This window comes from Cygnus olor, chromosome 4, assembly GCF_009769625.2.
Source record: "Cygnus olor isolate bCygOlo1 chromosome 4, bCygOlo1.pri.v2, whole genome shotgun sequence".
In the NCBI taxonomy this organism is placed as follows: Eukaryota; Metazoa; Chordata; class Aves; order Anseriformes; family Anatidae; genus Cygnus; species Cygnus olor.
Genome location: NC_049172.1, coordinates 62300292 through 62313231, shown reverse-complemented (window position 1 = coordinate 62313231; position 12940 = coordinate 62300292). Strand labels below are relative to the sequence as shown.

Here is a 12940-nt window from a genome sequence, read left to right as displayed (position 1 = left end):
TTAAGGCCTGAGCCTTTCTGTAACATGATTTTTAACCCTAGGATTGTTCTACTGTGGACTTTCAAAGTATCCTACCGGTTACTAAAAGGATAACAATCTGAATTAGTTACACAAAGGACTGTGGGAGGAGAGTGGGAATCACAATTTTTTTATGACTCTCTATTAGATTCTTTTTTTTTGCCTCGGTAATGAATTTATACAATATTAGGAAAGAGAAGATTATAGAAATCTTCTGAGCATTGACAGATTGGTGTGTTTTTTGGTGGTTTTCATTTTTTTGTGAAGGTTGAAAACATTTCAAGTATTTTCAACATAATATAAATGAATCTTTCTTTTTAGCCTCTTCTGAAGCAGTCGCCCTGGAGCAATCAAAGTAGTGGCTGGAGCACAGGAAATATATCCTGGGGAGGAATGCATGGCAGAGACCATCGCAGAACTGGAAACATGGGAATTCCAGGAACTATGAACCAGATCTCTCCTTTGAAGAAGCCCTTTTCTGGTAATGTCATAGCTCCTCCTAAATTTACTCGCTCCACTCCGTCACTGACACCAAAATCGTGGATTGAAGATAATGTTTTCCGAACTGACAACAACAGTAATACTCTCCTTCCCTTACAGGTAAGGGTGGTATGTAAATGGTGCATTCATAGTCTTGTGTAGCATTTTGGCTTCCTTCGCTCTAAAGGAGAATTAGCGGTGGTTATTGTACTGATACTTGGTTTGAAAATTGTATAATTGTATATAATTTTTACTATTTAATTGCAACTAACCTCAATGTTTTCATTGTATTCAGAAATATGTGATTCTTACAGTTAATGAAGAATATTGACTGTCGAGAAAGATAGAAATGTGGCCATTGACACAGCAATAGAGGAGCAAAAACGTTTAATCTAGCAAGTATTTTCTGCCTATCATAATGCTCATATTCTCATAAATCCCTTTTAAAACTTAGCATTTGTTTTGTTCGCTTATCCTTGTATACAGATTTTCTTACAAACTCTTGTAGATGTCTCTCAAACTCTTGTAGATGGCTCTGAATCTTTGTCACGTTAGTCTTTTACTGATATTCTAGTCTGACACTTGCATATTAGTGAGATTTTAGTTTTCTTCTCCACATTCTACAAACTTATATTTTGGCTGGAAGCGTTAAACAGCAGGATGTACTAAGAATCTGGGCTCATCGCCTGAATTTTGCTAGTGACTTTTTATGTGACGTTAGGTAAGTCACAAAACTCTGACATCATCCATTATTTATTGGTAAAATATTAATTTTCCCATACCTGCCTGTGTTCATTTAGCCATAACACAGTTTTCTGCTACCAAGAAATTATATTTTGAATCCCAATTTAAGTTGCCATTCTAACAATTTATAGTTTTTGTGCTTTTTTTAAGTTACCAAAAAGATCTCAGGGAACTTATTTTAGAAAAGATGTGTTTTAAAATAGTGGCTTAGTCCATGAATCCTGTATATTCTTTAATTTTGTTCATGCCTGTGTCGGCTTGAGTCAATCTCATGCTCAGCTATCGTATTCCAGCAAAAGTGTTTTTTTAATAATATGGAGGGAAAATAATCAGAATTTTTCTTCATCCCCACATACGGCTATTACAGTTGTTTTGGTTAGGTTTCACACAGAATAACCCAGAGTTTGATTTGTCATCGTCGTAACTATTTGAGTTTGTATAGATGTATTTGCATCAATTAGCAAGCTAATCCTAATGTGGCTGTAATAGCAGCAAAGGGGTGCTCTTTGGGACCTGATTTCCCACAAGGGTTCTTTTTTTTTAACCATCTTGCTGGTGGAGTTCTATTTATTTGGCATGAAATGCCATGTCCTGTCTCTGTCTGAGTGAGCTTTGATACTTGCAATATTCATGAGGCTAATGGTGTTGTTTTGGCCATACTCAAGTTGCGCTGCCAAGCGTATTCTTCGGACCTGAAAACTTGAGAGGATTTGCATATCCTGTGAAGACCTGTTTCATTAGGTAGCCTTGCTAGCTGGAACATCTTAGTTGAATCATTTTTACACGGGTAGAAAGATGGAAAAAATGATGCCATTCTTCACATATTCAGTCTGATCCGTTCAGGAAAACGGATTCCAGATCAGTAATGCTTTGCGGTAGAGGGCCTCAAGAAGAGTTGAAAGTAAACACTGAAATGTCTTGTGATGATGTTAGCCTAAGAAACTGGGTTAAAAATATTAATGCCATCATATGTTGAAACTTCACTGACGTACACACTAGAACTCATGCAGCTAAGAACAAGTCGTGAATATGTTTACTTACACGCTTTACAAGGAGGTATGACTACTGCTTCAAACTTTAAGAAGCTTCTGCAGTGGTCATCTGATACAGATGAACTAATTTTTATGTCTAAACAAAAGTCTTATGCATTCTAATTATAATCTAAATCATCCCTATGTACTAGGGTAGGAAAAAATACTTAAATTCAGCTCTAGAAACATTAATGTAATTTACTAGGTTTTCATGTTGGGTTTTTCTGAAGAGTCTCACGGAGAAATGGTGGGCGCGCGTCATTGTTCTTGGCCTCATCTGTGAACACCAGAGCCACAGATTAAATCGACCTGCTTATCTAGCTGTATTTGTTATAGATCTATCAATACTTAAATCTATCTTACGTTTATAAAGTCATGGTTGTAGAAATCAGTAAAAATACTCCTATTTGAAGGCTTGCAGTGTTACCCACTGCTATTGTGGAGACACTAGATGTTTCCATAAATTATTTTGCTACACTGAACTTGTGTTCTTTTTTTTTTTTCAGTTATTATGCTATTGTTATGGTCGAGTCCTTGGAATGACTGCTAAATCTTAGAAGTCATAATGAAAAGTTAAATAGAGTTTAGAGCTTGTGGTGCTTTTCATCAGGACTTGTGCTGGCAATTGCGATGCTGTCAAAAACCCATCCTGTTAATTTGTACTGTGCTTGTCTCAGTCCATAAAAGGCTGAGGTATTTAGATTGAGAATCCTTAAAGATACAGTAGCTATTTCGGAAGACACTCAAAAATATTCACTAAATTTGTGCCATTTAGAAAGTCTTACAGGAGAGCGTTTGTGGGTATGTAAAAGTTCCCAATTTCTTTCAAGCTTCCACAGAAGGACTGCAGCTTTGCGTGCCTGTTGAACACACAACCGCATCATTCGCAGTTTTGCAGAATGCTTTTCCACATGACCACGCATCTTTGTTTTAACTGCAGTCGTCAGAGCGCATGGCAGGGTTCACAGCACCTCTTCTCCAAACTTCAGCTGGCTATTTTAAAGCTTTTCAGCCAGCTCAAGCTTAGCAGATGAAGACGTTGGAAAGCTGGTGTTCTCACTGACTTTCTGCAGATCGATAATGTTGTGTTAAGTATCTTTGAAAGTATTCTGGTTTTGAGAAGTTTGAATGGCATTCAGCGTCAGCTGCCCATCCAGTTGCCGCAGAGAAGTACCTGATGCAAAAGAAGTAAGCTACAGAGGAATCATATTCAAATTCAAAGCTAATCACTTTGAGATTTCTTTATTCTCTGGTGTTTGTATAGATGGAGGGGCCCCAATGTAGGACTGACATTAATTCTGTTGAAAGTAACATTTCTTGGTATTAACCTAATATACCAGTGACAATAAATACAAGTTATCGTTACTGATAACCGAGTAACTAATCACGTATATTACTTACAGGGTTGAAAGCAGATTTTCTGTACTTCATAGCTAAAACTGAAACATATGGCCACTGTGTATGCAACTTCACGTGGGATATTAGTGACAGTAAAGCTGCGTTTGCTTATAGCAGTTATGAAGGACATCTCTTGGGAATTTTCCAAATTTCAAGAGTTTTTCCTGTTTTTATATATATATATATTTTATTTAAAAGTAGTTAAAACATCATGGCAGCTCTGATTTAAACATGAACAAGTTAAGCCAATAGTCAAGTTTTGCTTATGTGACTAACTGTAAGATGTTCCCCCCACCCTGAAGATTTTTAAGATAAGATAAACTACATTGAATAAAGCTCTTAATATAAGATAAAATGATGCCTAAAAGCTTTAGCTCTGCCACACTGTTTGTACCATTATAGGTACTTCATATAGGGAAGGGGTTATTGCTGTGTGCTGGAATCTTTACGGAACAATTAGAAATCGTGTCAGGTATTTACACTATCTAACTTAAGCATTTTAATTCAGTAGCCTATTTCTCCTTAAAGAGAATCTAGGCTCCATATTTAGATAATCTCATTCTCTAGAAGAACATACCTGTCACCACTGGCCGTGTATAGCCCCTGGGATTTCAGTTCAGGCCCTTACATTACGTGTCAAGAAATCAGACAATATTCTCTTACACTCCCTGATCTACAGTACCAAAAAAATAGAAAAAAAAAATTGGGCATAGGGTGAAAAGTTAAAAATACATTTCTAATCTGTGATATTCTTTTCCCCCAAAAAAGTGCTTCAGGCACTTCCATGGCCAAAACAAGTACAGAAGTCAGTTTTCTATATTCTTTTTTCATTTACATTCCTTGAATGAGGAAAATAATAAACCATTTAAAAAATTATCTGCTAATCCTATTTTGATTGCAAGCTTACTGTTTCTCAGTATTGTGCAAATAAGCTTATAAAAAGCTACTATCACAGTTTAATAATACACATCAGTGTTTAAGTATTTTCATTCCAATAAAAACACAGCATTATAATGAATATGAATTTAGGTTCTGTGTTTCTTTTGACTTCAGGAAATACATTGCATGTCCGGGTGTTTGTCACCTTGATTTGTCCTTCCTGTTTGTTCAAACAAACAGTACGTGCAATGTTCGTGGTCCTGAATGCTGAGCCTTATTATTCTACATTTGAGCGCAGCTCTCCGGCTGGGTGTTTGGATGGCAAGGTACATACAGCACATACTCTCAGAAATGCAGATTTTTCCCTTTTCTATTTATTTTTGAAATTTACCCAAGAAAACAAAATACTTCCAAAGCAAAATGAATTTTAAGATTGTACTTCACAGCAGGTGTCAGTTTGAGGTATTTAATTTAAGCTGCTGTCATGTTGCTTCTGTCTTACGATCACCTCCACCCAGATTTTCAGTGGGACAGTTTGAGACTGTTTAATAAATCTTCATGAATGTCTTAAATGACTACTCCAGATGATACACATACGAGCCAATTCTAGATTAAGTTGCTGAAGTTACGTTCTTAATGCCGTATTTAGACTCTTAAATACTGGCCTGCTTATTCAGAAGTGCCAAGTGTCCTGCTGCTCTGGTTAAATATGGAAGGCCTTGGGAGTATCTACCTACAGAGTTCTTGCTCTTCAGATTAGTGTAGTTGTCCAAACACTGATTTCTAAGCCAGCATTACCAGTTTATTTTACTAGGGTAATACCTATAACAAAACGGTGTCTTCAGGATTTCTGATGCAGTAGATTGGTTACCTGGGACTGATGAAATATGTTTAGAACTTATGCACAAGAACAGATTTTTGTGTTTTGGGGACCATATTGAGGATATCCCTAACTAGAGAGAACAGTCTACTGACTGACTTTTAACTTTAGGATCAAGACTTCTGGAAAAACAGTATTGGCAGGTGCATAGATAAGCAAAGGAATTAATTACCTGAAAGTTTTGGGGGCTTAACATACATATGTTTTTAAGACTTTTTCTGAACTAGGAATTCTCACCCCTTAAAATTTCTTTCAGTTCTACAGTATTAATGCAAGTCAAAATCAGAGCTAGGAAAATCAAATAAATATATATATTTAGCAGCTCTAATATTATACCAGTGATGTATATGCTAAGTAGCGTATCTAACTTCATTCTCTGTGCCAAAGCACGTTTGTTCTCTAAAATTAAAATGAATACGTTCTCACTTAAGACTTGTCCAAAAGTACTTTTACTGTATGGTCTGATGTATTTACATTTCAGTGTTCAGGACTGTATAGACATTTACCGATTTTTTTAATTTTTTTTTTTTGGGGGGGGGAGTTTCAGTAACTCTGGATGACAACTTCCCCTTCAAATGTCTAATTTATTGTTCTTTGTTATTTTGTCCAAGTTATTCATACGCAAGCCTCCTAGACTTGCCTCATAAGTCAATCTTGCCAAGCCTTTAATCATCTCCATAATGCGTCTGGTTTGCTGCCAGTTCATGAAAGTATGTTCTTGAGCTGAAGTATTCCTGTATGGATGCAGTAAATGCTGTTGAGTCTTTTTCATTTTTAAATACATATGTAGCTGAGAAGTAGGTGTGTCTTTGCCACAGGAACTGTTCTTGGTGCATTTTAGGCTCAATTTAGCTGGCTTACATGGCTAATTTTGTGATTTTAACTTTAAAGCACTTTTTGTTGTCAGGTTGACTGTTCTCAGATGTCTACAAGATATAGCTCATCGTTACCACTAATGACACTGTGTAAAGTAACCAACCTATTTTCAGTGTCTACTTTAAGGCTTTATCCTTCATTTTTTATAGAGCTAAAATTGTAGTAAGTCATATGTTTTAAGCTCCTCATCTATGATAGTTGTAGTTTCAGCAAGGGGCTTGTGATTATAGTATGTCTTCACTAAAATGAGAATGACTTGAAGCTTAGATGTTGGCAGGGATGATAGTTTAGAACATCTATTATACCTAATTTTAAGGTTATTACTGCAAACATTAACACTGAACACCTGAACGCATTTGGGTACTTTTAAATCTGTGAATGCTTTATTATGAAATCAGCTGTCACGTTCTAGTCTTAGATCACATTTTTTATTTAGGTCAGTTTTAAGGAAAAAAATAGTTAAAGCTTTCATTTGGGAAATGATTTTTTTTTTTCAAGCAAGCTTTTAAAAAATTAAGTTGATCAGCAAGGTTGAAGTTAGAGCCCCTTTTGCAGCCAGCCAAGACCATATTCTAAAGTGACTAGAAGCTTTATGGCTTGCAAGTTGTTTTTAACCCCCATCAGATAGTGCTACGTTTCTTCTGAATGTGAAGGGACATGTAAGGGAACATATTGTAAACATATTTGTGTTTTCTGAATTCAATACCTATGTCAGAATTAGAATTTTTTACCTTGCCTTACAGATCAGTACTTTAATGCATATGCCTAAAATTCAAAGGTGTTTAGCTGCTTAACTATGAACATCTATTTTAGAGTTTGTGGTAAAGATTAGGAGAATTGTATTTAGTATTTAATAATAGTTTCTGACCATATAAGTATTTGCTTTTTGTGTAAGTGATGATATAAAAGCTTAGAGAGGTGACTGCACCGAGTTTCTGCAATTGCTCAGACAGAATAGTCTTTGCGTAAATTGTGTGGATATATTTAGAAGTCCTAAATACGTTGTGCCAAAAAAAATTATCCAACGATTTAGTGTTGGAAGTGGCTCTTCAGAGAAAGCTGCCAGCCTGCCATTCGTTCCACATTTAGATATACGGGGGGGAATACATCTGAAATGTGTTTTTGTATGACATTGTCAAAAAGCCCTAGCACTAACTGCATCCTCTAGATAGGATACTTCATGCTTCTACCGTATTGTGTATTTTTATAAAAATTCAGAAATAAGAACTGCTTTTCTGTGAACTGGCTTACATAGTCTTAACTTCTGAGGTGACAATTTCTGTCAACGCTGTATACCCCTGAATCTGTGGACAGTTGCACCAAAAACATTCAGTTCTTCCCTGAAGGAATGCAGATGCGATTACAGCACTGGGAAGGTAGGTCAACCAAGATGCAAATACTTCTACAGTTAAAAAGAGATGAAAAGCTAGCGTGAGCGTCTGGAGTGCTTGGGAGAAGTTAACTTTACCAGCTCTGGGAAAAGCTCGTGTTATGTTGTGACATTCCACTGAGGCATGGACCTTCTGACACAGCCACAGTTTGTTTGCTTCTTAGTACACGATTGATGAGCCACAGAGGTGAGGGAAATGCAAAATATTTTACAGGAATTCATCCTTGGCAAAAGGGTTTTTTTTGGAATTAGGATGGTTTAAAAAAAAATAACACATGCACTTATGTATCAGTGTCTTCATATTAGTGATAATCTGTTGTTCCATTCTTTCAACATGCTTGATAAGCAGTTTTTTTAAAAACAACCTGGAAAAAAACCTTTAAAACAATATGGAAGTAGTTCTGCTTCCATGTGCATGGAAAGCTCTGTAAAGCCATCGTGTTTGGTGGGAGTACTTCTCGTGCTTGTCGCAGAGATGCTGGAAAACAACAGCGCAGGTTCCCTGATGGAGCTGAATGTGCTGTGATAGTGTTGTCCCCTTTCAAAGCACTGTGGATGTTTTTCTGCAGCAGAACTTTCTAGAAACCTTTGTGGATGTGACCTACATTATTGACATACTTAAATTCTGCTTTGAAATGAAAGCTTCATATTTGCATAAGTTATCCTTGTGCTCTTTAAAAACATGATGTATGTTTTTGGGGAACATAAAGCAGAATTTTAGCATTATGAAGCTTAGTTGCACAAAACTTTAAAATGAACCTTTTACTAAAAAAACATCTCGCTCCTTTTGAGGTAATTACATTTCAGAAAGCATTGCAGTACAGTACATAGTTCATCAGTGTGAGTTGGAATCGATCTTACAAGTTTGAAGCACTGATTACCTCGGTGTTAGCCAAGCACACAAGTGGATAGTGACATGTGGGTTGTGAGACAGCAGGGTATAGTTCCTGTATTGAAATTCTAAATTCACAACAATTTTATATTGTATGGGGCACGTCTAATTTGTTTTCACTGCCAGAAATAAAGTAATACACTTCAAAGAAACAAAACTCTTTAGACAGTTCATTTCTATGAAGCTAATAAAAGTGTTGAGGATAGGGAAAGCTTATTGCTGCTTCCAGCAGCACATGACCTTTCAGTTTGGTAATACAAAACTTGCAAAACGGAGTGGTGCAAGGGCAAAGTTACATTAACCATGTCAGCCAGTGGAGCAGTTTACAAAGGAGTCACAAACACATTATGTTGTACTTCTCCACTTCCCCATAAGGTCTGTGATCAAGTGAGTCACTATTAGGGATTAACAGTGATGGAGCCCTTTCTTAAAAGCTTCTGCTCTCCAGAGCGAGGTTAAAGTATGTTGACAGCTCCTTACAGACTCAGCATGGCTGAGGCTGGCAGGAGCCCATCTGCTCCATCCCCTGCTCCAGCAGGGCTGCCCAAAGCAGGCTGCCCAGGACCATGTCCAGGCAGCTTTTGAATATCTTCAAGGAGGAGACCCCACAGCTTCTCTGGGCAACCTGTGCCAGTGCTCAGTCACCTGCATGGCATAAAGTGTGGCGTGGTGTTCAGAACCTCCTGTGTTCCTGTTTGTGCCCACTGCTACATGTCCTGGCACTGGGCACCCCCAGATGGTTATTTATCTCAATGTGGAATGAGCAATGATTAAAAAATAAGTAAGAAAATCTTCCCTAGTGAGCCTGCAACGATCAAATGTCACACGTAGAGTTTTGTCCATATTTTACTAATGCCTGCTCTTTTACCCCATTGGCTACAAAGGTGGCAAAATCTGGTTTCTGTTTACTCAGCACAGGGTTTTACAAGAGCGCTTACTACCTACCAAGTGGCTTTTCAAGTCAGCTGAATTTAAGACTTGATTAAAAATTATGATGAGATACCTTCTCATGCATCTGCTAGGGGACAGTAGGGAACAGATGCAGCATTGTCACAGCTCACACCTTCTATACAAAGCAAGCTTGCTAGGGTAAGCAGCTTCTTTTCATAGGTGCTATTGAGAAATAAACCTGCAAGGGCATGGAAGCTGGTGAGTCACTTCGGTTTCATTCCTCTGCTGCTTAGGACAGCCAGAGAACTGAATGAAAGCTAAGCAGTCCCCAAGTGAGATTGCTGGGAACTCAAGTACTACTGGAGATTTGTTGGCACTCAAACCACATCGCCCCACACAGTTAGTGGCACTTTGAGACGTGGCAGGAAATGAGAGAAACCTAGTTTTTAATTTCTCATTGAAATTATCTAAAGTTTTCCCAAAAAATCATCAAATCAACGTAGCAGACTGTTTACCCCATGAAAAGCCATTACTCTTAAGAGTTGCATGAGGGAGGGAGCTTAAAAAATGGCTTCTCCCTCTTTTTCCCAGCATTGTATCACATTGACTAAACTTTCTAAGAAGGAGGAAAGTCAAACATTAGTTTCATCGTGGCTTATTTTGCAGAGCTGTTAACAAGTCATGGTTTCTGACTCATAGAAAACACCTCTTTCAAAGCTTGCTTTTTCATAACCCAAACGTGAGGAGTACCTGCTTGCTGTAGGATGTAGTTTGAAATTAATCTCTGTTCGGCTGGACTGGCATGGGAGGTGTGGGTCAGAAAACTGCTGTCCCTTTATGTATGTACTGGCTGCAGCTTTAATGAATTTTAATGGTCATGGGATGGGTGTGATGTATTTCATCCTACTCTGCTGAGTTACTACAGTGCAACCAGAGAGGAGATAATAATAAAATCCTGTAATCGTGCTTTTAGTGTGATACAGTCCAGCCAGAAAGCCTTGCAAGTAGAGGAGATTAAGGTTTTACACAAACTATTTTCAGTCTCTGAAGGTATTCCAGAAAGGCCAAAGAGGTTTCAAGCAATCTTTTTTTTTTTTGTCTGTACAACTTGGGTGCATTAGAAAACGCAGGAGGAAATGTCTTAAGCATAAAATTGGTGAATACATTTATGATTTATTACAATAGCTTCTATTATCTTCAGTGAAAATATTTGTAAGGTGTTACGGTAACTTTTTAGTAATCTCAGTACTTGCAAAAATGTTCTCTGTAAGGTTGATAATCTGTTAGTACGCTTTGTGACATTTTCTTTCACAGCTTAACTTTAATTTTGCAACCTTTAACCATTTAGTGTTGACCATTTGAAACTCAAGTCTTTATGCAAACGGTCTCAGATTAATGACTCAGAAACCAGGGAGTGCAGTCTCAGCAGGGGACTGAGTGCCTAGGCAAGATACTTAGCAAAGCACTAAGAAAATGCATTCTTTCATATGAGGTGACTGTTCTTCTCTTCCTGTAGTTCCCCAGCCTACTCACTATTTAACTTCTGCATGAGATTAAATTGAAGGAGACTAATGGCTGGAGGAGCTCATTAAACAACCGAATGTTGAGTTCTGCTGTGGATCTTTAAAACTGATTCAAGCAGATCCTCTAAAGGAAACAGGCTATTATAGAGATATATAGAATATACATATACATCCGTATATACAGAAGAGTTCTTTGTAGTGCATCTCTAGTTTTATATTTGGATGCTATTAAACTTACTGTTAATAAATTAAAGTATCTTAAGCTCTTGTATTACTGTCCATCTCCAGAGTGTCTGAGCGTGCAGCCTTTAGCCAGGCACCTATGTCTTCTATCAAGTTTCCTGTTAAAAAGTACAGAATTTGTATTCCAATACTAAGGATTTTGTTCTCTTTTAGGATCGAAATAGAATGTATGACAGTCTGAATATGCACTCTTTGGAAAACTCCCTTATTGACATTATGAGAGCAGAGCATGATCCACTTAAAGGTATGTTATTATGCTAAATAAAGAAAAAAGGGTCATCCATTCTGCATATTTGAATTAACACTTATTGCTAATTTAGATTCTAGGTTCATATTAAAATAGCAAATGAATTATTAACTCATACAAAAGGTCAATCTCGATCTGTATTTTACTGAAAACATTGGTATACAGTTGATTAAAACTTAACTTAAACTTAAGCTTTAGTATCTTCACAGGTATTTCTTCCTCTCCGCAAGAAATTCATAGTTAGATTTATTTGAAATTGACTTTTCTGCTGCAGGAAGTTCTACCTCAGTTTGTAAAGAGACACTGATCTGTTGGAGCTAGCCAAGAGAAGGTGGGAGGGGAGTCAAAACACTTTTTAATCCACTTTTTTTTTAATCTCTTTCTTTGCAGTGGAAGTTGGTAAGAAAATTAAGTCCACTGATAAAGTCAATTTTTGTCCTTTCAAATATATTTATTAAAGCCCATGGAGGATAACTGCATATAGTTGTCCATTTTCTGTTAGTCTGAAGCAGTCCAGAAGTACACTTGGCTTTAGCAGGCAGGTTCCTCTTACCCTTCTGGGCTCTGTTGAAATAGCAAATATTTGTGGACTTCAGTTTTAATTCCTCTTTTCACTGTGCAGTAAGTCATTCTTTGGAATTCTGTTTTTCCATACTTATTCTCAGGTGGATTTTACCATTGAACCTTGCAGCAGGGAACCCAAGCCATTTTATTTGGCCTGATCAGATGTTACTTTATTTGTGGTATTATAACTGGACTAACACAATCTAGCTTTAAAACTACCAAATATGTCAGGATTGCTATGCAGAATTATGTCTCTGTATTAAAGCAATCCAAAGAAAATCACATATTTTTACAGTTATTTATTCCCATCCATTCTCTGTTTCTAGAGACTTCTAAGCTTAATATATACTACATTAGCACATAAGGGCCTGTGCTCTCCTGATGTGGAAGACACTTTGTCTGTCTGCTCATTTTTCTAAAAATGTTTGTAATCAGTTGGAAGATCGGTAGTATTTAGATAGCCTGTAATAGTATGATTTACAGTGTAAAGCCAAAAGGTTGTTTTGTGTGTTTTTTTCTCAAAACTAAAAATTTCTGCAAAGATCAGTAAGTAGGTAACATCTGCTTAGCCAGTTAATTTTTGCTCCTCATTAGATTGGCAGCTGAAATTAAATTTTCATAGATGTTCTTTAATCTGACTTGTTTCATAATATCAACAGAAAGTGAATTCCAGTTTCAACAATTTTATCATTGAAGTCCACTAGTAAATTCAGTTTCTGTCTATTCTACGTGTTAACAATACATTACTAAGTAACACGCAGAGGTCAAAACCTGCGAAGGTTAGCCTGGTGGTAACTGCTATGAACTAAAAGCAAGTGCATGTCATCAAAGGCAAGGTAACTAGTTAGCTCATCCCTGTTTCAAAGCATTGTTTCTTCAATTTG

General features: G+C 37.0%; 1 protein-coding gene across 3 annotated transcripts in view; it reads left to right on the top strand.

Moving 5' to 3' along the window:
- The window catches only part of CPEB2 (cytoplasmic polyadenylation element binding protein 2), a 51313-nt gene that overhangs the window by 3886 nt on the left and 34487 nt on the right, over positions 1 to 12940 (top strand). For 2 of the 3 annotated variants that reach the window (XM_040555007.1, XM_040555008.1), the window contains exons 2-3: positions 340 to 618; positions 11399 to 11489. In XM_040555007.1, coding sequence (XP_040410941.1) covers positions 340 to 618; positions 11399 to 11489 — 370 coding nt within the window. Of the gene's footprint in view, positions 1 to 339; positions 619 to 11398; positions 11490 to 12940 lie in introns of those variants that run through there. The other variant, XM_040555009.1, reaches the window with a different exon arrangement.